Source organism: Cyrtonyx montezumae, unplaced genomic scaffold (assembly GCF_038088225.1).
Source record: "Cyrtonyx montezumae isolate F1298 unplaced genomic scaffold, pur_monq_1.0 scaffold_63, whole genome shotgun sequence".
Lineage (NCBI taxonomy): Eukaryota > Metazoa > Chordata > Aves > Galliformes > Odontophoridae > Cyrtonyx > Cyrtonyx montezumae.
Window position 1 is genome coordinate 522,593 of NW_027072071.1, and position 24,327 is coordinate 546,919.

Here is a 24,327-nt window from a genome sequence, read left to right on the forward strand (position 1 = left end):
GGGTTTGGAGTTGTGGGGGGGGGGGGGCACAGTCAGAGCAGCATGCAAGGCCTGTGGTAGTGGGGGGGGCACTAGGTGGGCCTTGAGGGGACGTGTGGGGTGGGAAGGGGTCAATGTGGGGTGGCCTGGGGGTCTTTGGTTGTGGGGGAGGGGAGAATTTGTAGCTGGGGAATAATTTGTGAGGGAGAGGTGTGGCCTAGGGGTCACTGGGGGGGGGACACTGTATGGCCCAGGGGACAGTCTATGGCCCTGCTCCCTCTGCTCCTCCCCACGGCGCTGTGGGGTCTGAACACCATCCCATTCCCAGCCCCACTCAGTCCCTTCCCAGCCCCATCCAGCAGAGCCCTGCCAACCACCCCTAATTGAAATAAAACAAAAACTGGGGCAGAGAGTGGGAGCGAAGTTTCCCGTGATAACCTCCAATGAATTTGATCCTCTAGGTCCTAGCACCGTTAGGAAAATCCGTCGCCTTCAGAAGTGGACTTCTGGATACAGAGTTCTGGATCCATAGCTCTGGATCTCCCCACCCCCCCCCAGGCAAACAACACATCACTGCCCTCCCAAAGGAGAAATTGCTCCTCACACCCAACGAGGAACCCCAATCTCTCTTTTTTCTGCAGTCTGAGGGCCCACCCCTCTGCTCTCCAGCTCTTTTTCCTCCACGCTGCCATTGTGCTCCCTCGGTGTAAGCCAACGCTTCGTGAATAATGTAGTGATGCTGATGAATATGCAGCTGGCTGCTGTGCCTGGGAGGGCTCGTGAATAATGCAACGGGAAGAGCTCTGCGCCTCGCTGCTCTGCCGGAGCTGCAAAGTACACATGTGTGTTTGGATAGATCTGTATTTACCCTTCAAAGTGGGAGAATAGCTCGAAGCGTGCCCCTGGCGCTGCGGGGTGGGGTGGGTGAAAGCAGGGCTGAAAGATCAGACACGCATAAGATGGGTGGGAAGGGCTCTTAAAGATCACAGGACCGTGGAGTGGGTTTGAAGAGCCATTAAAGATCATAAGAGCATGGAATGGCTGGGTTGGAAGGGTCCTGAAAGATCACAGAGCCATAGGATGGGTTGGAAGGGTCCTGAAAGACCACAGAGCCATAGGATGGGTTGGAAGGGACTTGAAAGACCACAGAGCCATAGGATGGGTTGGAAGGGACCTGAAAGACCACAGAGCCATAGGATGGGTTGGAAGGGACTTGAAAGACCACAGAGCCATAGGATGGGTTGGAAGGGACCTGAAAGACCACAGAGCCATGGGATGGGTTGGAAGGGACCTGAAAGATCACAGAACCATTGGATGGTTGGGTTGGAAGGGACCTGAAAGATCATAGAGCCATAGAATGGGTTGGAAGGATCTCTAAAGGTCATAGAACTATGGAATGATTGAGTTGGGTCCTGAAAGTTTGCAGAGCCATGGGATGGTTGGGTTAGAAGAGTCCATAAAATTAACAGGACCACAGGATGGTTGGGTTGGAATTTGATTGCTGATATCAGTGCCCTTAAGGTCCTATCTGTGCCAGTGGAACTTTGCTCCTGTGAGTGATGGGAGGCAGGAGGAACTTGGAGCTGCTGAGCACACCGCAGATGGCCGTGCTGGAGTTCAAACCCAGCAGAGCTCAGCACCACGCGGCCGTTTGCTCTCTGCCCCCAATACAGGGGGGGAAAAAACTAAAAGAAAGAGCTAAAAGCTGTGTTGAAGCTCAGGTTCATGAAGGTTTGTGTGTTTGACAGCACGGGAGCCAAGAATAGTCCAGTGTGCTTCCCCGTGCACGTTCAACATCTGGAATACCGATCACTGAGTACTGGGAACATCTGGAATACTGATTGTTGAGTTCTGGGAACACCTAGGACAAGCTGCTTTGCAGCGCATGCATTCCCTGCAGGGCTGAAAACGTTTTGCAGCAAATCAGACGTGTCAGAATCCAGACAGTCAGGTGCAACCCCAACCCTGCCCCAGTTCTGTGTGTGGTTTTTGTGGCTGTATCAGCCAAAGGAACGTGGGAGAGGAAGGTGCAATGGCCCTTTGGTCACTTCCCAACAGCTCCGGAATGAAGGGCGTATTCCTGCTCTTGGTGTTTGAGTTCTGCCAGCTCTGTCCATCAAACAGTTAATTAATAATCCCCTCCCCCCTCCCTCCCCCTCCCCCCCTCCCTCCCCCCCCCACCTCCAACAAGTTGTTTTCCTGTAGAACAAAAAAAGCTTTTCGGCACTCATAAAATCAATTCCTCTCGAAGGGAAATTAAAAATGCAACGTACACCCTCTTCCCCGTATGCATTATATCAAACTGTATGCCAATGTATGTAAATGAGGCTGAAATGTAACTAGATGGAAGTGTTTAAATATTCATAATCGCAGCACAGCGTATGCAAAGCGGGCTCTCAGCAGAACCATGCCTCGGTTTCAAATACCAGCTGTGTGCAGAGGGGAGTGTTTCAACAGATCCAGTGTGATTATGGCTGGAAATGTGGCCCAGTGCTCCGGATGGGGACTCCCCTAACACAGAGCAGAGGGGGGAGCACCTCCCTGCCCTGCTGGCCACGCTCTGTGCAGTGCCACCCAGGGAACCAGTGGCCTTCTTGGCCACCAAGGTACACTGCTGGCTCGTGGTCACGCTGTGGTCAACTGTTGGTCAACCGTTGGTCAACAAGAACACCCTCTCAGTCTTGGCCATCGGGGCACACCGCTGGCTCATGGTAAACTATCGGTCTACCGGTGGTCAATGAGGACACCACTGGCCTTTCTGGCCATGAGAGCACATTGCTGGCTTGTGGCAAACCTGTGGTCAATTATTTGTCAACTGTTGGTCAACCATTGGTCAACCACTGGTCAACTATAAGTCAACTGTTGGTGAAACTTCAGTCAACTATTGGTCAACCACTGGTCAACTGTAAGCCAACCGTTGGTGAACCATTGGCCAACCAGGACAACATTGGCTTCTTGGACAGCAAGACACCCTGCTGGCTCATGGTCAACTACTGGTCAGCTGTTGGTCAACCACTTGTCAATCAGAATACCTTTGGCCTTTTGGGCCACCAGGGCACACTGCTGGCTTACGTTCAACTACTGGTCAACCACTGGTCAACCACTATTCATTCATTTGTCAACTTGTGGTCAACCACTGGTCAAACAGGATACCATTGGCCTCCTGGGCCACTGAGGCACAGTGGTAGCTCATGGTAAACCCGTGGTCAACCGTTGGTCAATTGTTGGTCAACCGTTGGTTAATCTTTGGTCAACCATTGGCCAACTATTACACCGTTGGCCATCTTGGCCACCAGGGCACGCTGCTGGCTCACGGTCACCTTGTTGACCACCAAGTTCTTCTCCGCAGAGCTCCTCTCCAGCAGCTCATTTCAACATGAACACCATTTCATACACAATTTCTGCACTCGTGATGATCAGGAGAGCGCTCCGTCTGCGAGCGATGAAAATCCAGCAGTGCACCGCAAGAGGAGCGTTACTGGGCACAGAAACAACTCACCCAGTGAAGGGAGCAGAAGGTGTCCCCTTCAAAGCTTATATTGTTGCGGTAGAGGTAAAAACAATTCAGCCCTGCCCACATGTGCTCATTAAGAGACGCTGATAACTGAGGTGTTAATTTGGAAATGTCTTTTTTTCCCCATTTTTTTTTTGGAGGGGAAAACCCATTTATAAGATACAAAATGCCCCATAACACATTTTGTGTCCCTTCTTTTTAATGATCCCAAACGAGCCCTAATGGGTCCACTGGTGAGCTCGGAGTGCTGCAGAATGGACCTGCACTTCTAATGAGCTGTGCAATCACAGAAACAGTGCTCTTCCTTCTTTTAATTACGTGGTAACGAAGGTAACATCACACCCGAGCTGCTCTGCACCTTTATGTCCCCATCCACAAAACTAGAGCCCCATTGGAGAGGGTTCTAATGCCTGCAGCCCCTCCTGCAGCCTTTATAGGATGGGAATCCCCAGCCCCACAGCAGCCTTTATAGGATTGGAACCTCCAGCTCCTCCTGCAGCCCTTTATAGGATTGGACCCCCCAGCCTCCTCAACAGCATTTATAGGATGCAAACCCCCAGCCCCTCCTGCAGCCTTTATAGGATCGGACCACCACCCCCTTGCAGCCTTTATAGGATTGGACCCCCAGACCCCACTGCAGCCCTTATAGGGTTGGACCCCCAGCCTCCTCAACAGCATTTATAGGATGAGAACCCCCAGCCCCCCACCCCCAGCCATTACAGGATGGGGAATCCCCATCCCCTCATCAGCCCTTATAGGATCAGACCCCCCGCTCCTCCTGCAGCCTTTATACAATCGGTCCAACCTCCTCCCCCAACAGTCTTTATAGGATTGGACCCCCAGACCCCACTGCAGCCCTTATAGGGTTGGACCCCCCAGCCTCCTCAACAGCATTTATAGGATGAGAACCCCCAGCCTCCCCCCCGCAGCCGTTATAGGATGGGAATCCCCAGCTCCTCCTGCAGCCTTTATAGGATCGGACCACCACCCCCTTGCAGCCTTTATAGGATCGGACCCCCCAGCTCCTCCTGCAGCCTTTATAGGATCAGACCACCACCCCCTTGCAGCCTTTATAGGATCGGACCCCCAGACCCTCCTGCAGCCCTTATAGTATAGCCCTTATAGTTTTCTCCAACCCCTCCTTCAGCCTTTATAGAATGAGAACCCCCAGCCTCCTTTACAGCCTTATAGGATCAGACCCCCCGGCATCCTTTATGCAATCAGAACCCCCATCCCGCCCTGCAGTCCCCAGCCCCTTTTTGCAGCGCTCCCCCTCCCTTCCCAGAGCTGCTTTAAGGCCGCGGGAGCAGAGCCCACCCCCAGCTCCTCCTGCTGCATATTATGCCGGGGGGGGTTGGACCTACGGGTAATGCTATGCAGGAAAATGGAGCGTTCCTGAATTATTACTGCACAGCGGCGGCGCTCCCGCGCTCCTCCCAGTATCACTTTTCGGGGCCTTTTGGGTTTTTTTGGGGGGGCGGTTTCACGACTTTAAGCAAAGCCCCCCCCCCCCCCCCCCTCGGTCCTGGGGTTCGGCCCTGGGGCTCCGTCCCCAATAGCAGTGGATAATTTTGGGGTGTGGGGAGGCACAAGGAACCCCTTTGCTTGTCGTCGTCCCCCCCCCCACCCCCCGTTGCTCCGTGTTAATGCAATGATGGACGAATTAATTGATGGCGGTTAAATGCTGCGTTAGGGTTAGGATGAGGTGGGGGGGGGGGGCATAGAGATGGGGGTCCCCACCCCAGTGCCATGGGGGTTAGGCTGTGAAGTGTGACCCTGAAGTGTTGGGGGGCATGGGGGTGCGTGGGAATGGGGCTGAGGGGGTCTGGGATGGGGAGAGGTGTGATTCAATAGGGCCGAAGTTTGGGGTTTGGGTGTGGGGGGGTTTTGGAGGTTGGTTTTGGAGGGGGGGGAATTGGGGTGGGGCTGTGGAGTCTGGGACACAGGGTTTGGGGCGGGGATAGGAACTGCAGGCACGGGTTTGGAGGGCTGTGGGTTTTGTGGGGGAGTGGGGTTTGGGGGGGTCAATGTTGGGGAGCTTTGGATTTGGGGAGGTTCAGAGCTGGGGATTCTGGTTTTAAGGAGACCTCAGCTGGGGGGGGGGGGTCTTAGGGCTGGGGGGGGTTTGCTGGGGGTTCTTAGGGTGTGGGAAGGGGGCTCTAGTTGTGGGGAGCTCTGACTTTGGGGGTCTCGGGTGGGGCTCTGCTTTGGGGGCATCGAGCTGGGGGAGGCTCAGACTTTAGGAGTCTGGAGGCTGGGGACGCTCTGCTTTGCGGGTCTCAAGACTCTGTGGGGGGGGAGGGGGTCAGTCCTAGGGGGTCCCCGAGCTTGGGGTGGGGGCTCTGGTTTGGCAAGCTCTCACTTTGGGGGATCTTGGGCGGGGGCTATCTCCAATTTGGGGAACTCATGGATGGGGATCTCGGGACTTGAAAAGTTCTAACTTTGGGGGCCTCGGGTTTGAGGGGGGGGGGGGGAGGGGGCTGTGGTTACGGGGAGCTCTCAGTTTTGGGGGGTCTCGGGAAGAGGGGCTCCGGTTTGGGGGGGTCGAGGCTCTGTAAAGGAGCTTTGACAACGAGGATCTCGGAGCTGGGGGAGGCTGAGGGAGGGGGGAGGGGCTCAGCTCCGCTTTGGGGTCTCTCACTCCGGATCCGGGCGTGCTGGGGGGGGGATATAGGAGGAAGGGGGGGGGGAATCTCCGCGCGCCCCCGGCGGCCGCTCTGCGCGGTGCAGCCCCGCGGCTGCGGCAAAGGCCGCGCGCATAAATTATGTTCATGACGCAGCAGCAAAAGAAAAAAAAAAAAGAAAGAAAGAAAAAAAAAAAAAAATCCCCGCTCCGAGAAAACAAACCAACAAAAAAAACCAACAAAAAAACCCCAACACGAATCCCATCAGTTCGCCCCAAAATACCCCCGAAATCCACCCGCCCCACCGACCCCCGTTTTACCACCCCCCGCACCCCACAGCCCCGCACGGCGCCGAGGCCGCCCCCCCCCCCCCTTCACTCCCCCCCCGTTCCCTCCCCCCCCCCCCCCCCGCCCCTTTGTGCCGCCGCCGCCGCCGCGCGGTGCAGCGGTGACCGCGGAGCGGTGCGGAGCGGTGCGGAGCGGTGCGGAGCGGTGCGGTGAGTGCGGGGCGCTGCGGGGCCGCGCGGGGGCCGGGCGGGGGGCGGCGGGGCCCGGCGCGGTGAATATGCAATGCGGTAATTAGCATAATTTATATATTTATGATAAAGAGAGCGGTGCGGGGATTGGGGTGGGGGGGGATGGGGGTGAGGGTTGCGGTTGGGGGGGGATTCGGGGAGGATGTGAGGGGGGAGGAAGGACTTGGGGGGTTTAGGGGCTCGCGGTGGGGGGGGAGAGTTGGGGGTGTTGGGATTTAAGGGGTACGTAGAGGGTTGTGGGGTCGGCGAGTTGGGGGTGTTGAGATGTGGGGCACGGAGGTTTGGGGGGGGCACAGGAGTTGGGGGGATCTGGGGTAGGTCAGTTGGGGGCACTGGGGTTTGTGGGGGTGCTGGGTGGGGGGGTCTTTGGAAAGGCACGATTTAGGGAGTTGGATGTTGGGGGGCATGGGGTGCGGGGGTTATGGGGGCACTGAGCTCTCAGATTTGGGGGGGTTATGGGGTGAGTTGTGGGCATTGAGATATGGGGGGCACAGTGTGGGGGCACTGAATGTTTAGGGGACACGGATGATGGGGTCAGTGGTGATCCAACTTTGTGGCATTGGGGTTTGTGAGGTACAGGGGGGTTATGGGGTGAGTTGAGGGCATTGAGATATGGGGGAAACAGTGTGGGGGCAGTGAGTTTTAGGGGACACAGGTTGAGGGGGTCTATGGGGGGGCACGGCTTAGGGGCATTGGGATTTTGGGAGGCACAGGACTGGGGGGTACAGGGTAGGGGTCTAATGGGGTCAGTGAGATAGGCATAGAGATGTGGGGGGGCACGATTTGGGGACACAGATTTAGGGGGACATAGAATGGGGGGGCAAGAAGGGCACAACATAGGGGTATTGGGATTGGGGGCATAGGGTGGTGGGGAGTTATGGGGTGAGCACATTGGGGGCATCGGGGTTTAGTTGGGATGCAGGATGAGGGGCTTTATGGGGGGGCATGACCTAGGGGCTCTGAGGTTTGGGGGGGCACAGAGCAGGGGGGGTGAATGGGGTGATTGGGGGCGTTGAGATGGGGGGTGCACGATTTGAGGACGCTGAGATTTAGGGGGGCACAGAATGAGGGGGTTTATTGGGGGGCATCACTTAGGGGTTTTGAGGTTTGCAGAGTGGGGGGTTATGGGCGGAGCAAGGCGGGGGCACTGAGGTTTAGGTGGTAGATGGGATTTGGGGGGGGGGGGGAAGAGGCACCTAGGGATGGGGGGTGGTCAGTGGTCAGCAGAATTTGTGGTGTGGATAGGGGAAAGGGGGGTCCATGGGGGGGTGGAAAACAGAAGTGCTTCGGAAGGGGGTGCTGTGTCCCCACACTGGAAAAGGGGGAAGGGGGGGGAGGGGATCTGGGGACGTCTGATCTCCTCCGGTGTTACCTTGGAGGGGAGGGGTGGGGGGGTGTCCTTATCCCGTGCGAGGGAATTGGTGGGGAGGGGCTGCAGCTCAGCACGGGGTGGGGGGCTGTAGTGTAGGAGGAAGGGACGCTGCGGCCCCCGCGGGTCTGGGCTGGGGTCGGGGTGGGGGTTCTGCCCCCCCCCCCCCCCCCCCCACACACACACACACACACGCTCCAGTGTGGTTTTTTGGGGGATGGAAATGGTAAAACCGGGCACGGCCGGGAGAGCAAAGCGTCTGCATTCCACGGTGCAAAGAGGATTTGGTGAATAACAGAGCTAAAGCCCCACGGGGCAGCTCCCCCCCCTTCCTCAAAATGGTTTTGGTGGAGCTCCGAAGGGGACGACCCCCCTCCCTCCTCAGGGGTCTCACACCTTCCTGGGGGGGGGTTCCCAGGGGGAGCAATGGGGAGCAATGGGGGCTGCCCCCCTGCCCTCCCCCCAGTGTAAAGTGGGGAGGAGCCCACAGGGAGCGTCGTGGCGAGGGGCTGTGTCCCGTGCCTCAGTTTCCCCACTGTGGGATCGCTGCCAGTTGGGTGTGCTGGGAGCACTGGGAGAAGTGTGCAGTGGGGCCCTTCCCGGATTCAATGTCCTCACTGATCCCAATGGGTCCCATCCCATATTCGGTGACCTCACTGATCCCAATGGGTCCCCATATTCAATGACCTCACTGATCCCAATGGGTCCCTTCCCATATTCAGTGACCTCACTGATCCCAATGGGTCCCTTCCTATATTCGGTGACCTCACTGATCCCAATGGGTCCCATCCCATATTCGGTGACCTCACTGATCCCAATGGGTCCCCATATTCAATGACCTCACTGATCCCAATGGGTCCCTTCCCATATTCGGTGACCTCACTGATCCCAATGGGTCCCTTCCTATATTCGGTGACCTCACTAATCCCAATGGGTCCCCATATTCAGTGACCTCATTGATCCCAATGGATCCCCATATTCGGTGACCTCACTGATCCCAATGGGTCCCCATATTCGGTGACCTCACTGATCCCAATGGGTCCCCATATTCAGTGACCTCACTGATCCCAGTGGGTCCCTTCCCATATTCAGTGACCTCACTGATCCCAATGGGTCCCCATATTCAGTGACCTCATTGATCCCAATGGATCCCCATATTCAGTGACCTCACTGATCCCAATGGGTCCCCATATTCGGTGACCTCACTGATCCCAATGGGTCCCCATATTCAGTGACCTCATTGATCCCAATGGGTCCCCATATTCAGTGACCTCACTGATCCCAATGGGTCCCTTCCCATATTCGGTGACCTCATTGATCCCAATGGGTCCCCATATTCAGTGACCTCATTGATCCCAATGGATCCCCATATTCGGTGACCTCATTGATCCCAATGGGTCCCCATATTCAGTGACCTCACTGATCCCAATGGGTCCCTTCCCATATTCGGTGACCTCACTGATCCCAATGGGTCCCCATATTCAGTGACCTCATTGATCCCAATGGATCCCCCATATTCGGTGACCTCATTGATCCCAATGGGTCCCTTCCCATATTCAGTGACCTCATTGATCCCAATGGATCCCCATATTCAGTGACCTCATTGATCCCAATGGGTCCCCATATTCGGTGACCTCACTGATCCCAATGGGTCCCTTCCCATATTCGGTGACCTCACTGATCCCAATGGGTCCCCTTCCTATATTCGGTGACCTCACTGATCCCAATGGGTCCCCATATTCAGTGACCTCATTGATCCCAGTGGGTCCCCATATTCAGTGACCTCATTGATCCCAATGGATCCCCATATTCGGTGACCTCACTGATCCCAATGGGTCCCCATATTCGGTGACCTCACTGATCCCAATGGGTCCCCATATTCAGTGACCTCACTGATCCCAGTGGGTCCCTTCCCATATTCAGTGACCTCACTGATCCCAATGGGTCCCCATATTCAGTGACCTCATTGATCCCAATGGATCCCCATATTCAGTGACCTCACTGATCCCAATGGGTCCCCATATTCGGTGACCTCACTGATCCCAATGGGTCCCCATATTCAGTGACCTCATTGATCCCAATGGGTCCCCATATTCAGTGACCTCACTGATCCCAATGGGTCCCTTCCCATATTCGGTGACCTCATTGATCCCAATGGGTCCCCATATTCAGTGACCTCATTGATCCCAATGGATCCCCATATTCGGTGACCTCATTGATCCCAATGGGTCCCCATATTCAGTGACCTCACTGATCCCAATGGGTCCCTTCCCATATTCGGTGACCTCACTGATCCCAATGGGTCCCCATATTCAGTGACCTCATTGATCCCAATGGATCCCCATATTCGGTGACCTCATTGATCCCAATGGGTCCCTTCCCATATTCAGTGACCTCATTGATCCCAATGGATCCCCATATTCAGTGACCTCATTGATCCCAATGGGTCCCCATATTCAGTGACCTCACTGATCCCAATGGGTCCCTTCCCATATTCGGTGACCTCACTGATCCCAATGGGTCCCCATATTCAGTGACCTCATTGATCCCAATGGGTCCCCATATTCAGTGACCTCATTGATCCCAATGGGTCCCCATATTCAGTGACCTCACTGATCCCAATGGGTCCCTTCCCATATTCGGTGACCTCACTGATCCCAATGGGTCCCCATATTCAGTGACCTCATTGATCCCAATGGATCCCCATATTCGGTGACCTCATTGATCCCAATGGGTCCCCATATTCAGTGACCTCACTGATCCCAATGGGTCCCATCCCATATTCGGTGACCTCATTGATCCCAATGGGTCCCCATATTCAGTGACCTCATTGATCCCAATGGGTCCCCATATTCAGTGACCTCACTGATCCCAATGGGTCTCTTCCCATATTCGGTGACCTCATAGATCCCAATGGGTCCCCATATTCAATGACCTCACTGATCCCAATGGGTCCCTTCCCATATTCGGTGACCTCATAGATCCCAATGGGTCCCCATATTCAGTGACCTCACTGATCCCAATGGGTCCCTTCCCATATTCGGTGACCTCACTGATCCCAATGGATCCCTTCCGATATTCAGTGACCTCACTGATCCCAATGGGTCCCTTCCTATATTCGGTGACCTCACTGATCCTAATGGATCCCCATATTCAGTGACCTCATTGATCCCAATGGATCCCCATATTCAGTGACCTCATTGATCCCAATGGGTCCCCATATTCAGTGACCTCACTGATCCCAATGGGTCCCTTCCCATATTCAGTGACCTCACTGATCCCAATGGGTCCCCATATTCAGTGACCTCACTGATCCCAATGGGTCCCTTCCCATATTCAGTGACCTCACTGATCCCAATGGATCCCTTCCCATATTCGGTGACCTCACTGATCCCAATGGGTCCCCATATTTGGTGATCTCATTGATCCCAATGGATCCCCATATTCAGTGACCTCATTGATCCCAATGGATCCCCATATTCAGTGACCTCACTGATCCCAATGGGTCCCCATATTCAGTGACCTCACTGATCCCAATGGATCCCCATATTCGGTGACCTCACTGATCCCAATGGGTCCCCATATTCAGTGACCTCACTGATCCCAGTGGGTCCCTTCCCATATTCAGTGACCTCACTGATCCCAATGGGTCTCTTCCCATATTCAGTGACCTCATTGATCCCAATCCATCCCTTCCTGTATTTGATGACCTCACTGATCCCAATGGGTCCCTTCCTTTGTTCATTGACCTCATTGATCCCAGTGTGTCCCTTCCAACATGGGAGACTCTACAAACTGGGAGATGTGGGAGCGTGCATTCCCTGGGATGGGAAACGCAAAGGAATGAAGCTGGGATAACGATGGCCATTAATTAGCACCCCATGTCCCCATCATCCCCATATGACCCAGCCCCAATTAACCCCATCGGATCCCTCACCAACGGAGAGTTCTGCCCACGTGGGATCCATGTATGATTCATCAGCGCTGTAATTAACACGGAGCTGTAATCACTCGGAGCAGCTCCGGTGGTCTTCTTTCCTTCCCCATTCCCCCCCCCCCCACCCCCAGACTCTTTTTTTAATGTTATTATTTTGTGCATTTCGGTTCTGGCCGCCATCTGTTGCCGAATGGCTCTTCTCACCGCGCACTGCGCACCACCATCTGCATCGATTAGTTGTCCCATGAATTGGAAATAAAAAATAAAAATAAAAGGAGCCCAAATGCAGCGCTGCACATCCGGAGGAGCTCCCAGATCCGAATTGTGACATCAAATGGTGCTGAGCTGATGGGACCGATGTCCTCTTAATTGCCCGGTGCTAATTGCTCTGCATTTCTTTCCCCCATGGGGAATTGGATCGATGCGTTTTGCTGAACTGAATGTGTTGGCTGCTGTGATCTGTGGGGATGGGGACGGGGACGGGGACGGGGACGGGGACGGGGATGGGGATGGGGATGGGGATGGGATGGGGATGGGGATGGGGATGGGGATGGGGATGGGGATGGGGATGGGGATGGGGATGGGGATGGGGATGGGGATGGGGATGGGGATGGGGATGTTTCTCAGCCCCACAGCCTCAGCTCTGCTTTCTCTCTCCCCACAGCTGACGGTGTAACCCCAATTGCTACTGAAGGACTGGGACGTCCTCGATCCAGCACTGCTCTGTGGCTGTCAGAACAAACTGTGAGTGAGCAGTGGGTGCCCCTCAGAGCACCCTGCGGCGTGCCTGGGGTTGGGGGGGTCAGACTGGGTGGGCTTTAAGGACCCTTCCAACCCAACCATCCCGTGGTTCTGTGATCTTTTAGGACCCAACCATCTAATGGTTCTATAATCTTTAAGGACCCTTCTAACTCAACCATCCCATGGTTCTATGTTTAAGTATCATTCCAACCCAACCATCCTACGGTTCTATGAGCTTCAAGGACCCATCCAACCCAACCATCCCATGGTTCTGTGATCTTTTAGGACCCATCCAACCCAACCATCCCGTGGTTCTATAATCTTTAAGGACCCTTCTAACTCAACCATCCCATGGTCCTATGTTTAAGGATCATTCCAACCCAACCATCGCATGGCTCTGTGATCTTGAAGGACCTTTCCAACCCAACCATCCCATGGTTCTGTGATCTTTAAGGACCCTTCCAGCCCAACCATCCCATGGTTCTGTGATCTTTAAGGACCCTTCCAGCCCAACCATCCCATGGTTCTGTGATCTTTAAGGACCCTTCCAGCCCAGCCCACCGCTGCAGTTTCCTCTCTTCCCACCCTCCCCACCCCCATTTCCCCCCACCCCATGCAGTCAGTGCAGGTCTCCTTGCTCCTCTCTCCTCCCCGTTGGCTGGGCTCTGCCTGCTGGAGAGCTCATTAACTTTTAATGACTCCAGCTCCCTGCTTGGCTGCCCTCTCATCCCTCACTCCACTCTTCATTGCAGGGGAATAAATTGTTAATGGAAGTGCATGCAGGCATCCTGAGGTGTGAGCCTGCTCCGGCTCAGGCCGGGTTTCACAGTGCACAGTGGCTGCTGTGCATCACTGTGGGACTGGAATGCAGCCACGGGACCATGCAGCCCTGGGGCTCACCCCATTCCCAGGTGGATTTTGGGGTGAGGGTGTTCCCATCCAAGGGTTCCCATCTGGATGTTCCCATTTGGGCTCCCATCCATGTGTTCCTATTTGGGTTCCCATATGGATGTTCCCATCCAGGCGTTCCCATCAAGGTAATCCCACTGGGGTGTTCCCATATGGATCTTCTCATCCAGGCATTCCCATCGTGGTATTCCCATATGGATGTTCCCATCATGGTATTCCCATATGGATGTTCCCATCCAGGTGTTTCCATCCAGATGTTCCCACCTCAATGTTCCTATCCATGTGTTCCCATACGGATCTTCCATCATGGTGTCCTCATATGGATGTTTCCATCCAGGCATTCCCATATGGATCTTCCCATCATGGAGTTCCCATCAGAATGTTCCCATATGGATTCTCCTATCACGGTGTTCCCATCACAGCGTTCCCATATGGATTTTTCCATCCACTTGTTCTCATTTGGGTGTTCCCATATGGATCTTCCCATCCAGGAGTTCCCATCCACATGTTCCCACTTCGATGTTTAATCCATGTGTTCCCATATGGATCTTCCCATCATGGTGTTCCCATCACAGCGTTCCCATATGGATTTTTCCATCCATCTGTTCCCATTTGGGTGTTCCCATACACGTGTTCCCATAGGGATGGTGTCATATGGTCGTTCTCGTTGTGGTGTTCCCATCAGAATGTTCCCAAATGGATTTTCCCATCCTTTTGTTCCCATATTGGTGTTCCCATCTGGATCTTCTCATCATGGTGTGCCCATCACGATGTTCCCATCCACGTGTTCCCATGTGGTGCGCACCTCAAACAGCACTTCCAGCTGTTCTCTGTGTCCCATCACGGGGCAGCAGTGGCACCCACCAGGGCGCGGTGACATGCACGGTGTGATGGTGAATGTCACCCATCTGCTGGGTGAAACATGTCCCCAAGTGTCCCTCCTCACATCTTCATCCACCCCTAAGGAGGCAGCTCACTTCTGGGAGGCAGCGAGGGGACAGTGCTGACCAAAGGATGAATGGAGAAGGGGGGAGGGGGAGTTCATAAGTTCATAAGGTTGGAAAGGACCTACAAGATCATCTAGTCCAACCATCCTCCTATCACTATCCCTACCCAACTACTAAATCCAATCCCTTAGCACCTCATCTTGAACAGCGCTAGGGACGGTGCCTCACCCACCTCCCTAGGCAGGCCATCCCAGTGCCTGACCACTCTTTCAGAGACAAAATGTTTCCTCAGGTCTAACCTAAATCTTCCCCGGCGCAACTTGTGGCCATTCCCTCTCGTCCTGTCATTATTTATCAGGGAGCAGAGGCCCACCCCCTCCTCACCACAACCCCCCTTCAGGAAGTGGGAGAGTGCAATAAGGTCTCCTCTGAGCCTCCTCTTCTCCAGACTAAACCATCCCAGCTCCCTCAGCCGCTCCTCATTGTGCTCCAGACCCCTCCCCAGTTTTGTTGCCCTTCTCTGAACACGCTCCAGGGCCTCAATGTCCTTCTTGTAGTGAGGGGCCCAAAACTGAACACAGCACTCGAGGTGCGGCCGTACCAGAGCTGAGTACAGGGGGATGCTCACCTCCCTGCTCCTGCTGGCTGCACTATTTCTAATACAGGCCAGGATGCCGTTGGCCTTCTTGGCCACCTGGGCACACTGCCGGCTCATGTTGAGCCGAGCATCAACCAACACCCCCAGGTCCTTTTCCTCTCTCCATCCTTCAAGCCATTCTGCCCCTATAGCATTGCATGGGGTTATTGTGGCCAAAGTGCAGGACCCGGCACTTGGTCTTATTGAACCTCACCCCATTGAGCTCAGCCCAGCTGTTCAGCCTATCCAAATCCCTCTGCAGGGCCTCCCTACCCTCAGGCAGTTTGACACATCCTCCCAACTTGGTGTCATCTGCAAACTTACTGAGGGTGCACTCAATCCCCTCATCTAGATCATCCATAAAGATATTAAAGAAGATATTAAACAAGCGTGACCCCAACAGCAGTGTCAGACCCCATGGGTGTGTGAGACCCCCCAGTGGGGGTGTGAGGTCACAAAAGGAATGTGAGACCCTCAATGAGTGTGTGAGCCCCCCAGCAAGAGTGTGAGACCCCAAAAGGAATGTGGGACCCCGAATGGGTGTATGAAACCACCAATTGGTGTGTGGGACCCCCAGAAGGAGTGAGAGACCCCATGGGTGTGTGAGACCCCAAGGGAGCGTGTGAGCTCCCCAACTGGTGTGTGAGGCCCCAGCAGGAGTGAGAGACCCTTAATGAGTGTGTTGAGACCCCAGTAGGAGTGTGAGACCCCAAAAGGAATGTGGGACCCCGAATGGGTGTGTGAAACCACCAATTGGTGTGTGGGACCCCCAGAAGGAATGTGAGGCCCCAAAATGAATATGGGACCCCCATTGGGTGTGTGAGACCGCTAACTTGTGTGTGAGACCCCAGAAGGAGTGAGAGACCCCATGGGTGTGTGAGAACCCCAGTGAGTGTGTGAGCCCCCCCAACTGAGGTGTGAGACCCCAACAGGAATGTGGGACCCCCAGTGAGTGTGTTGAGACCCCAGTAGGAGTGTGAGACCCCCAATGGGTGTGTGAGCCCCTCAGCAAGAGTGTGAGACCCCAACAGGAATGTGAGACCCCCCAGTGAGTGTGTGAGCCCCTAATGGGTGTGTGAGACCCCAGCAGGTATGTGACCCCACCCCCCATAAGAGTGTGATACCCCAACAGGAACGTGAGCCCCCAATAAGATGTGAGCCCCCAATGGGTGTGTGAGCTCCCCAGCAGGGGTGTGATACCCCCAACAGGAATATGAGCCCCCCCAACTGGTGTAGGAGACCCCAGCAAGATTGTGAGACCCCCAGGAATGTGAGCCCCCCACCAACACGAGCGTGAACCTTTCCTGCTGGGAGTTCCTCACTGCGCCTGCAGTGCTTGGGGGAAAGTCAGACAAGGAGAGATGCTCCAGGCGGGCGGGGGGTGACAGGGGCCGTGTCCCTTCCCTGCAGCATGAGGAAGGTCTGAGCCAGACCCCCACCCTCCGCCACCTCCCGGGGACTGCACGATGGACACTGCAGCCGTACGGAGCCAGGATGCCCCGCTGACGGTCAACGAGCAGGTATGGGTGCCCTGGGGGGGGTTGGGGGGGGGGATAACCCCACAATTGGTTGCTCCATCATCCGGAGAAACAAAGTTCTGTGGGAGTTGTGGTGGAAGTGAAGACATCACCCCCAGGGCTGTGGTTGATGAGTGCAGAGCCCCTCAGCTGCTCATTAAGAAAGCAGAACGACAGGCCACGCTGTGTCCAGGGGGCTTCGAGCCCCCCACACATCTCCCCATGGGGATGATAAGTTGAGGGGGGGGGGAGGGGGCTGCGCTGTGTCACGGAGTCACCCCCCGCCCAGAGCTGACATCACGTGGGGTCCCCTCAGGTCATCGTCATGTCCGGCCACGAGACGATCCGCGTGCTGGAGGTCGGTGTGGACGCCGTGCCACCGCCGGAGGAGGAGCACCGAGCAGCGGCGGTGCCACCGGGGGAGGGTCCCCGGGGGTCCCCGGCACACGGCAGCGATGCGGGCACCGAGGACGGGCGGCCCAGCGCCGAAACGCCGCGTGGCACAGAGGCAGCAGGTGGGCACCTGGCAGGGCACGAAGAGCCATCAGGAGCCATCAATCTGTCCTCCTCCAGCGGGGCATCCCGGACAGCAGGGGGCTGTGCCCCCCCCCCCCCCCCGGGCAGCCCATGGGGAGGAGAAATATTTCCTGATGTCCAACCTGAGCCCCCCAGCACAGTGTCACCCATCACCCCGTGTGCTGTTGCTCTCACTGAGCACAGCCGGGGTCACTGAGCGCAGTGGGATGGAGCTGCTCCGCATTATGGGGGAATTTGGGGTGGTCAGAGTTCATCTATTGGACTCAAGAGTGACAACGCCGACCCCGCCCCCCCCCCCCCCCCCCCCCCAGCTATCAGAACATGTAGGAACACCAGGGGTTATCTCTGCCAACCCCTCTGCTTTTTAACACAACACCCGCACCCCTTTCTCTGCTCTGAGTGCTGAACCCCACTCCTCCCCCCACCCCAGGCAAAGCCAAGCCTTCAACCGGAGCCCCCCCCGCCACCGTGGGCACCCTGAGCCCCACCAGCAGCCAGCAGCCGCAGCCCCTGGCCCCACTGGCCGTGCAAACAGCCCCGCAGGTAACTACGGGGGGGGGGGGGAGCTCAGGGTGGGCAGCTTGCTGGATATGGGGAGGAAAGGGGGGAGGGGGGGATGCACACAGACGTCGGGGGCACCGGGGCGCAGCGCAGCGGTGGCACGGGGTGCGGGAGCTGCTCCCCGGACCACCTCAGCATCCCCCACTCTGCGCCCTCCCCTCGAGGTGCTGCCAGAGAGCGACGCGTGGGGTGGGATGGGGGGGGGGGGCATCACCCCGCTTCGGTGGGGAGGGGTAACTGGGGGGGGGGGGGGGGGGGGATCGGCAGAGCTGGGATCCCAGCTGTGAGATGGGAGGGAGCACCGGCCGCGCTCGCTCTTGCCTCGCTGATGCTGTGTGCAGTGGCGTTGATTTTCGTTTCTTTTTTAAATCTTGTTTGCTTTTGCAGGTCTTGACTCAGGAAAACTTAGCAACAGTTGTGACAGGAGTAATGGTTCCGGCAGGGACAGTTACTCAACCTCTTCTTATCCCCATCAGTATTGCAGGTCAAGTGGCAGGTCAGCAGGGGCTGGCTGTGTGGACATTTCCTACAGCAACGGTCGCTGCCCTTCCCGGACTGACGGCTGCTTCTCCTACAGGGGGAATTTTCAAACCGCCTATAGCCAATCTGCAAGGTAACCGGTGCTCTTCTGCTTTGCAGCATCCTTAATTGCACGCCTGCTCCTCCCCGGCTTGCGCCGGACCGCGGCCGTCCTCTCCCGGAGGGGTCTGCACCGGTGGTTAATGGCGGGCGCTGGAAGAAGCAGGGTTTGTCGCGACCCCCCCGCGTCCGAAAGGTGCCGGGAGCGTGGGAGAGGGGCGGGCAGGACGGAGGATGGCGGTGGGGTGAGACGAGGACCGGTTCGGGGTCAGGCGCGGGGATGGGACCCCTCCCCCAACGGGGTCAGCGCTTTGTGGGCAGAGCCGGGAGGAGGGATCCATCCCTGAGATGGGAGGGGGCTGGGGGGGGGGGGGGGAGTGGGGAGGGGGCTGGGCTGCCGGCTGGCCCCCAGCATCCTCGTGCCCCGTGGGATGGGACGGGCAGAGCCAAACCCTCAGGCGGCTCTGCGTCCCCTCCTGCCCCTCTTGCTCACTCTTTCCATCTTCTCTCCTCGCAGCCGCCGCCGCCGTCCTCAACACGGCCATCCCGGCCCCTCTGCCCCCCGCCCAACCCCGGCCCCCCCCGCAGCCGCAGAGCGCGTACCCCGCGGCTCCCGGCCAGCCCCCCCCCATCCTGCCGCAACCCAACGCCGCTCCCGCAGCGAAACCGCTGGAGACGCAGCCCCAGATCGCGGTGCAGCCCGCGGGATTCGCCTTTAACCCGGGCATAGTAAGGACCCCCCCACCCCCCACCCCGTATGCCACCCCTCTCCAGCACCTCCCTTGTGCCGTGGGCTCTGTGCCCCTCCGGGATCCCCCGTCGCGATCCCCATCTCCGTGGGATGTCAAACCGGACCGACCCCGGGCAGACCGGAGCACGGGGTGCGGGGTGGGGGAGGGGGGACACCCACGTTGGCGGTGGGAGGAAGGGGTGACGCCTCGTCTCGCTTCTCCGCAGATCGGTGCCGCCTCCCTGGGGGGGCAGACGCAGCTCCTCGGCTCTCTGGCGGCCGCCCCCGTGATCGCCAACGCCATCCCCAGCGTGCAGGGCATCGCGGGGCAGCTCCTGACCAACGCGCAGGGACAGGTACCGCTGCGACCATCCCCCCCCCCCCCACCCCCCACCCAAAACCACCCCCACATGTGGGGGGGCGCGCTCCGTGTATGTGCTGCCCGTGGGTACCGCGTGGGGTGAAGCCCTCGTGGGGAATACAGGGCGGTGTGAGGACCACCCCCCCCCCCCACCCAGGTGGCACAGAGCACCATGAGGACCCCCCCATACTCTGCACAGAGCCCTATGAGGACCCCCACATGGCACAGAACTCCATGGGACCCCCACCCATGGCACAGAGCCCCATGAGGACCCCCCACACTCTACAGAGCCCTATGAGGACTCTGACCCTTATACTGCACAGAACCCCATGGGACCCCCACCCATGGCACAGAGCCCCATAAGGACCCCCTGCATGGCACATGAGGACCCCCCACATGGCACAGAGCCTCACGAAGACCCCCCCTCTCCCCTCAGCACAGAACTCAACAGGGATCCCCACCCACATAGCACAGACCCCCATGAGGACCCCCCCTCAATGCACAGAGCCCTATGAGGACTCTGACCCCTATACATGAGGAACCCCCCCCCCCCAGCACAGAGCTCAACAGGGATCCCCACCCACATAGCGCAGACCCCCATGAGGACCCCCCCCCTCACTGCACAGTGGGGACGGCTGTTTTGGGGTGACTGCCCACAGCTCACACTGTCCTCATTGCCCAGGTGATTGGGACCCTCCCCTGGGTGGTGAACCCCCCCGGCATCGCAGCCAGCCCAGCGCCCACCCCCAGCCTGCAGGTGCAGGCGGTCACCCCACAGCTGCTGCTCAACGCCCAGGGGCAAGTTATTGCCACGTTGGCCAGCGGAACCATCCAGGCCACTGCGGGCAAGAAGAGTGGCCCCCCCGAGACCCCCACCAAAAGTGAGGTGAGCATTGGGCACCGGGAGCAGGGTGAGCATCTATGGGGCATGGCATGGCCTGGCCCCACAGAGCTGTCCTGTAGGGATAGGCAGGGTGTCAGTCACTCCATAGGGTTGCTGTGGGGCTGGCTTGGGGACACTGCTGCCCCTGCATGTCCCTGGATCCTGCAGGGTGTCAGTCACCCCATGGGGATGCTGTGGGGCTGGCTTGGGGACACAGCTGTCCCTACATGTCTCTGGAACCTGCAGGGTGACAGCCACCCCATAGTGTTGCTGTGGGGCTGGGTTGGAGGCGCTGCTGTCCCCACGTGTCCCTGGTAGCAGCAGGGTGACAGCCACCCCATAGGGACTCTGTGGGGCTGGCTTGGGGACACTGCTGTCCCCATCTGGTACCATCAGGGTAACTCCCCCGTGCTGTCCCCCAGGTGCAGCCCATCCAGCCGGCCCCAGCGCTGTCCCAGCCGGCCGTGGTCATCGCCAGCCCAGCCCCGGCACCCAAGGTGACCCCGACCCCCGTTCCCATCACCTGCACGGAGACCCCCACCGTCAGCCAACTGGTGTCCAGTGAGTCGCCTCGCCCCTTTGTGGTGCTGGGGTTGTGGGATGGGGGGTTCCCCTTTGGGGTGGGGAGGAGCAGAGGGGTCCGTTGCCTCTCATGCCGTTTGTTCACCCGCAGAGCCCGCGGCGCCCAACAGCAGCGCCGAGGAGGACGGCATCAACCTGGAGGAGATCCGGGAGTTTGCCAAGAACTTCAAGATCCGGCGCCTGTCCCTGGGGCTGACACAGACGCAGGTGGGGCAGGCGCTGACGGCCACCGAGGGTCCGGCGTACAGCCAGTCTGCCATCTGCAGGTGGGGCACGGAGATGGGGCAGCCCCCAGCAGCATGGGAGCGAAGGATGGGGGGATGGTTGGGTTGGGAGGGTCCTGACAGGTTGTGGAGCCATGAGGTGGTCGGGTTGGGAGGGTCCTGGAAGGTCGTGGAGCTATGGGATGGTTGGGTTGAGAGGATCCTGAAAGATCATAGAGTCAGGGATGGTTGGGTTGGAGGGGTCCTAAGAGGTAATAGAGCCATGAGATAATTGGGTTGGGAGGGTCCTGAAAGGTCGTAGAGCTATGGGATGGTTGGGGTTGGAGGGGTCCTGAAAGGTCGTGGAGGTATGGGATGGTTGGGTTGGAGGGGTCCTGAAAGGTCACAGAGCCATGGGATGTTTGAGTTGGGAGGGTCCTGACAGGTTGTACAGCTATGAAATGGTTGGGTTGGAGGGGTCCTGAAAGGTTGCAGAGTCAGGGATTGTTGGGTTGGGAGGGTCCTGAAAGGTTGTAGAGCCATGGGATGGTTGGGTTGGAGGGGTCCTGAAAGGTCACGGAGCTATGGGATGGTTGGGTTGAGAGGATCCTGGCAGGTTGTACAGCTATGAAATGGCTGGGTTGGAGGGGTCCTGAAAGGTCACAGAGCTAAGGGATAGTTGGGTTGGGAGGGTCCTGAAAGGTCATAGAGCCATGGGATGGTTGGGTTGGGAGGGTCCTGACAGGTTGTAGAGCCATGGGATGGTTGGGTTGGAGGGGTCCTGAAAGGTCACAGAACCATGTGATGGTTGGGTTGGAAGTCCTGAAAGGTCACAGAACCAGAACCATAGATTGGTTGGTTTGGAAGGACATGGACAGGGCTCCCGAGGCCACGGTCACGGCCTCAAGCTGCCAGAGCTCAAGTAGCATCTCAGACTTTGGGTTTGGGTGGACAACGCTCCGAGGAATCCGTTCACTCTGTGGCGTCCCCACAGGTTCGAGAAGCTCGACATCACCCCCAAGAGCGCCCAGAAACTGAAGCCAGTGCTGGAGAAGTGGCTGAGCGAGGCGGAGCTGCGCAACCAGGAGGGTCAGCAGAACCTGATGGAGTTCGTGGGAGGGGAACCCTCCAAGAAACGCAAGCGCCGCACGTCGTTCACGCCGCAGGCCATCGAGGCGCTCAACGCCTACTTCGAGAAGAACGCTCTGCCCACGGGTCAGGAGATCACCGAGATCGCCAAGGAGCTCAACTACGACCGCGAGGTGGTCCGCGTTTGGTTCTGCAACCGCCGGCAGACGCTCAAGAACACGAGCAAGCTCAACGTCTTTCAGATCCCCTAAGGACGGGGGTCCATCCCCGAACCCCTCTCCCCCCCCCCCCCCCCCCCCCCGCCCTTCCAACCCCTCCCCCACCGCAGCCATGGATCAGCACTTTGTGACCCACCCGCCCCTCCCCCCCAGCCCTCACCTGGCTCCGTGGGGGTGTGGGGTCTCCTCCCCACCGTTCTGTGAGCCCCCCCCCTCCACCTCAGCCCCACCATGTGCCCCCATCCCCCCCGCCCCCCCAGCCGTGTTCGCACCCCGTGTCACGCGTGTGCCTCGTCGCCCCGTTCCGTGCGTGGTGCACCCCGTGTCCCCCTGCAGAGGGGGGGGAGGTCTCCATCCCGTGTCCGCTGTCCCACCCCGGAGCAATGGTTGGTTTTTTTTTGGCTGTTTTCTCCTTTTTTTCTGTGACTTTTCTGTGTTTTCTGATAGCGTTAAGGCCCCGGTTGGGTTTCACCCCTTTATTTTGCCACCCTCCCCTCCCCCCCCCGCCTTGTGCTCAGCCCTATGAAGGACTGCAGAGCCACGTGAACCCCAAAATGAAGGCATCACAGCACTGAGGTCTGGGGGTGCCTCCCACCCAGCGCTGTGCCCCCCCCGCCCCCATCCCGCAAGGATGCTGCACTAAGGGGGGATAGTCAGGGCTGAGAGCAAGGGGAAGGGTTTGGGGAGTGGGACCCCCCCTCCCTGAGCCCGGGGAGTGATGGGGATAGATGAACAGGGATGGATGGACAGAGATGGACAGACAGATGGACAGATAGAGTGCGGCGGTGGTGGCCACGCCGGGGACGTGGGAGACACGATGCACTTGATGTAGTGGTGTGAAATAAACAGTATTTTTCTTTTTTCTTTTCCTTTTCGCCTTCTTTCTAGACAGGTGGGGTACTTTCCCTTCGCCCAAATCTTGGGCGATGTGGAGGCTGGGGGGGAGGGCCGCTCTGTTCGCCCCATGAGCCAGCCCAACCCAGGCTGAGACCGCGCAACTCAGCGCACGCATGATCCCGACCCGGGACTCGAACCCGCGGTCCCTCAATCCCCGCACGGCCGCGAACCTCTCCGGGCGGTGGGACCCTAGCGCACCACGCCGCGCACCACGCCCCGCCTACCTCCTCCCAACAGCCAATCCCAACGGGCACAGCCGCTCACGGGCCTTACTATTGGTTGCGCCCTAGATGCGTCACTCTTCCGCGCCGCGCTCCTATTGGATAATGGTGGGGGAAGGGGGCGGGGCCTGCTCCCCGCTGGGGCTGCGCGGGGGCTCCAGGCGCCACCGCCTCCATCTTGCGGGGGCCGCGGCCCGGAGCCCTCTGCGGTGCGGTGCGGGGACGGGGCGGGGCTCGGGGCTCCCGTACAGCCGTAAGGGGGCTGGGGCCTGTGCGGGCTTAGGAGGGGGGCGGGGGCAGCGGGGTTGGGGGTACCCATAGGGCCTGGGGGTGCCTATAGGGCCTTAGGAGAGCCTATAGGGCTGTAGGGGTGCGCCTGTAGGGCCTGGCGGTGCCCATAGGGCCTTAGTACAGTCTGCGGGTGCCTGGAGGGCCTTAGGAGAGTCTATAGGGCTTTAGGGGTGCCTGTAGGGCCTGGGGGTGCCTATGGGGCCTGGAGTTGCCTATAGGACCGTAGGAGTTACTGCAGGGTGCCAGTAGGGCTTTAGGGGTGCCTGTAGGTCCTTAGAGGTTCCTATAGGGCTTGGGGGTATCCGAAGCGTGCAGCCCCTCCGGGGGTGTTTGTAGGGCCTGGAGGAGTCCCTGTGAGTGCAGCCCTTTGTGGGGTTACCCAGAGGGTACAGTCCTTCAGGCAGTGCCTGTAGGGCCTTGGGGGGAGGGGGCGTCCCTTGGGCTGCACCAGTGCTTATAGTAGGG

General features: G+C 58.1%; 1 protein-coding gene across 2 annotated transcripts; it reads left to right on the plus strand.

Moving 5' to 3' along the window:
- The first annotated feature begins 6,531 nt into the window (after positions 1–6,531).
- Positions 6,532–22,700, plus strand: POU6F1 (POU class 6 homeobox 1). 2 transcript variants are annotated; one of them, XM_065750097.1, is made up of 12 exons: positions 6,532–6,614; positions 12,624–12,703; positions 16,604–16,713; positions 17,027–17,225; positions 17,678–17,790; positions 18,196–18,421; positions 18,905–19,116; positions 19,345–19,473; positions 20,161–20,364; positions 20,784–20,922; positions 21,035–21,209; positions 22,141–22,700. In XM_065750097.1, the coding sequence occupies exons 3-12, from the start codon at positions 16,660–16,662 to the stop codon at positions 22,484–22,486; spliced, it is 1,797 nt and encodes a 598-aa protein (XP_065606169.1). In that variant the 5' UTR covers positions 6,532–6,614; positions 12,624–12,703; positions 16,604–16,659; the 3' UTR covers positions 22,487–22,700. The 2 variants fall into 2 exon arrangements, with proteins under 2 accessions (XP_065606169.1, XP_065606171.1); XM_065750099.1 differs by lacking the exon at positions 6,532–6,614 and adding an exon at positions 8,200–8,309.
- Positions 22,701–24,327: the final 1,627 nt, after the last annotated feature.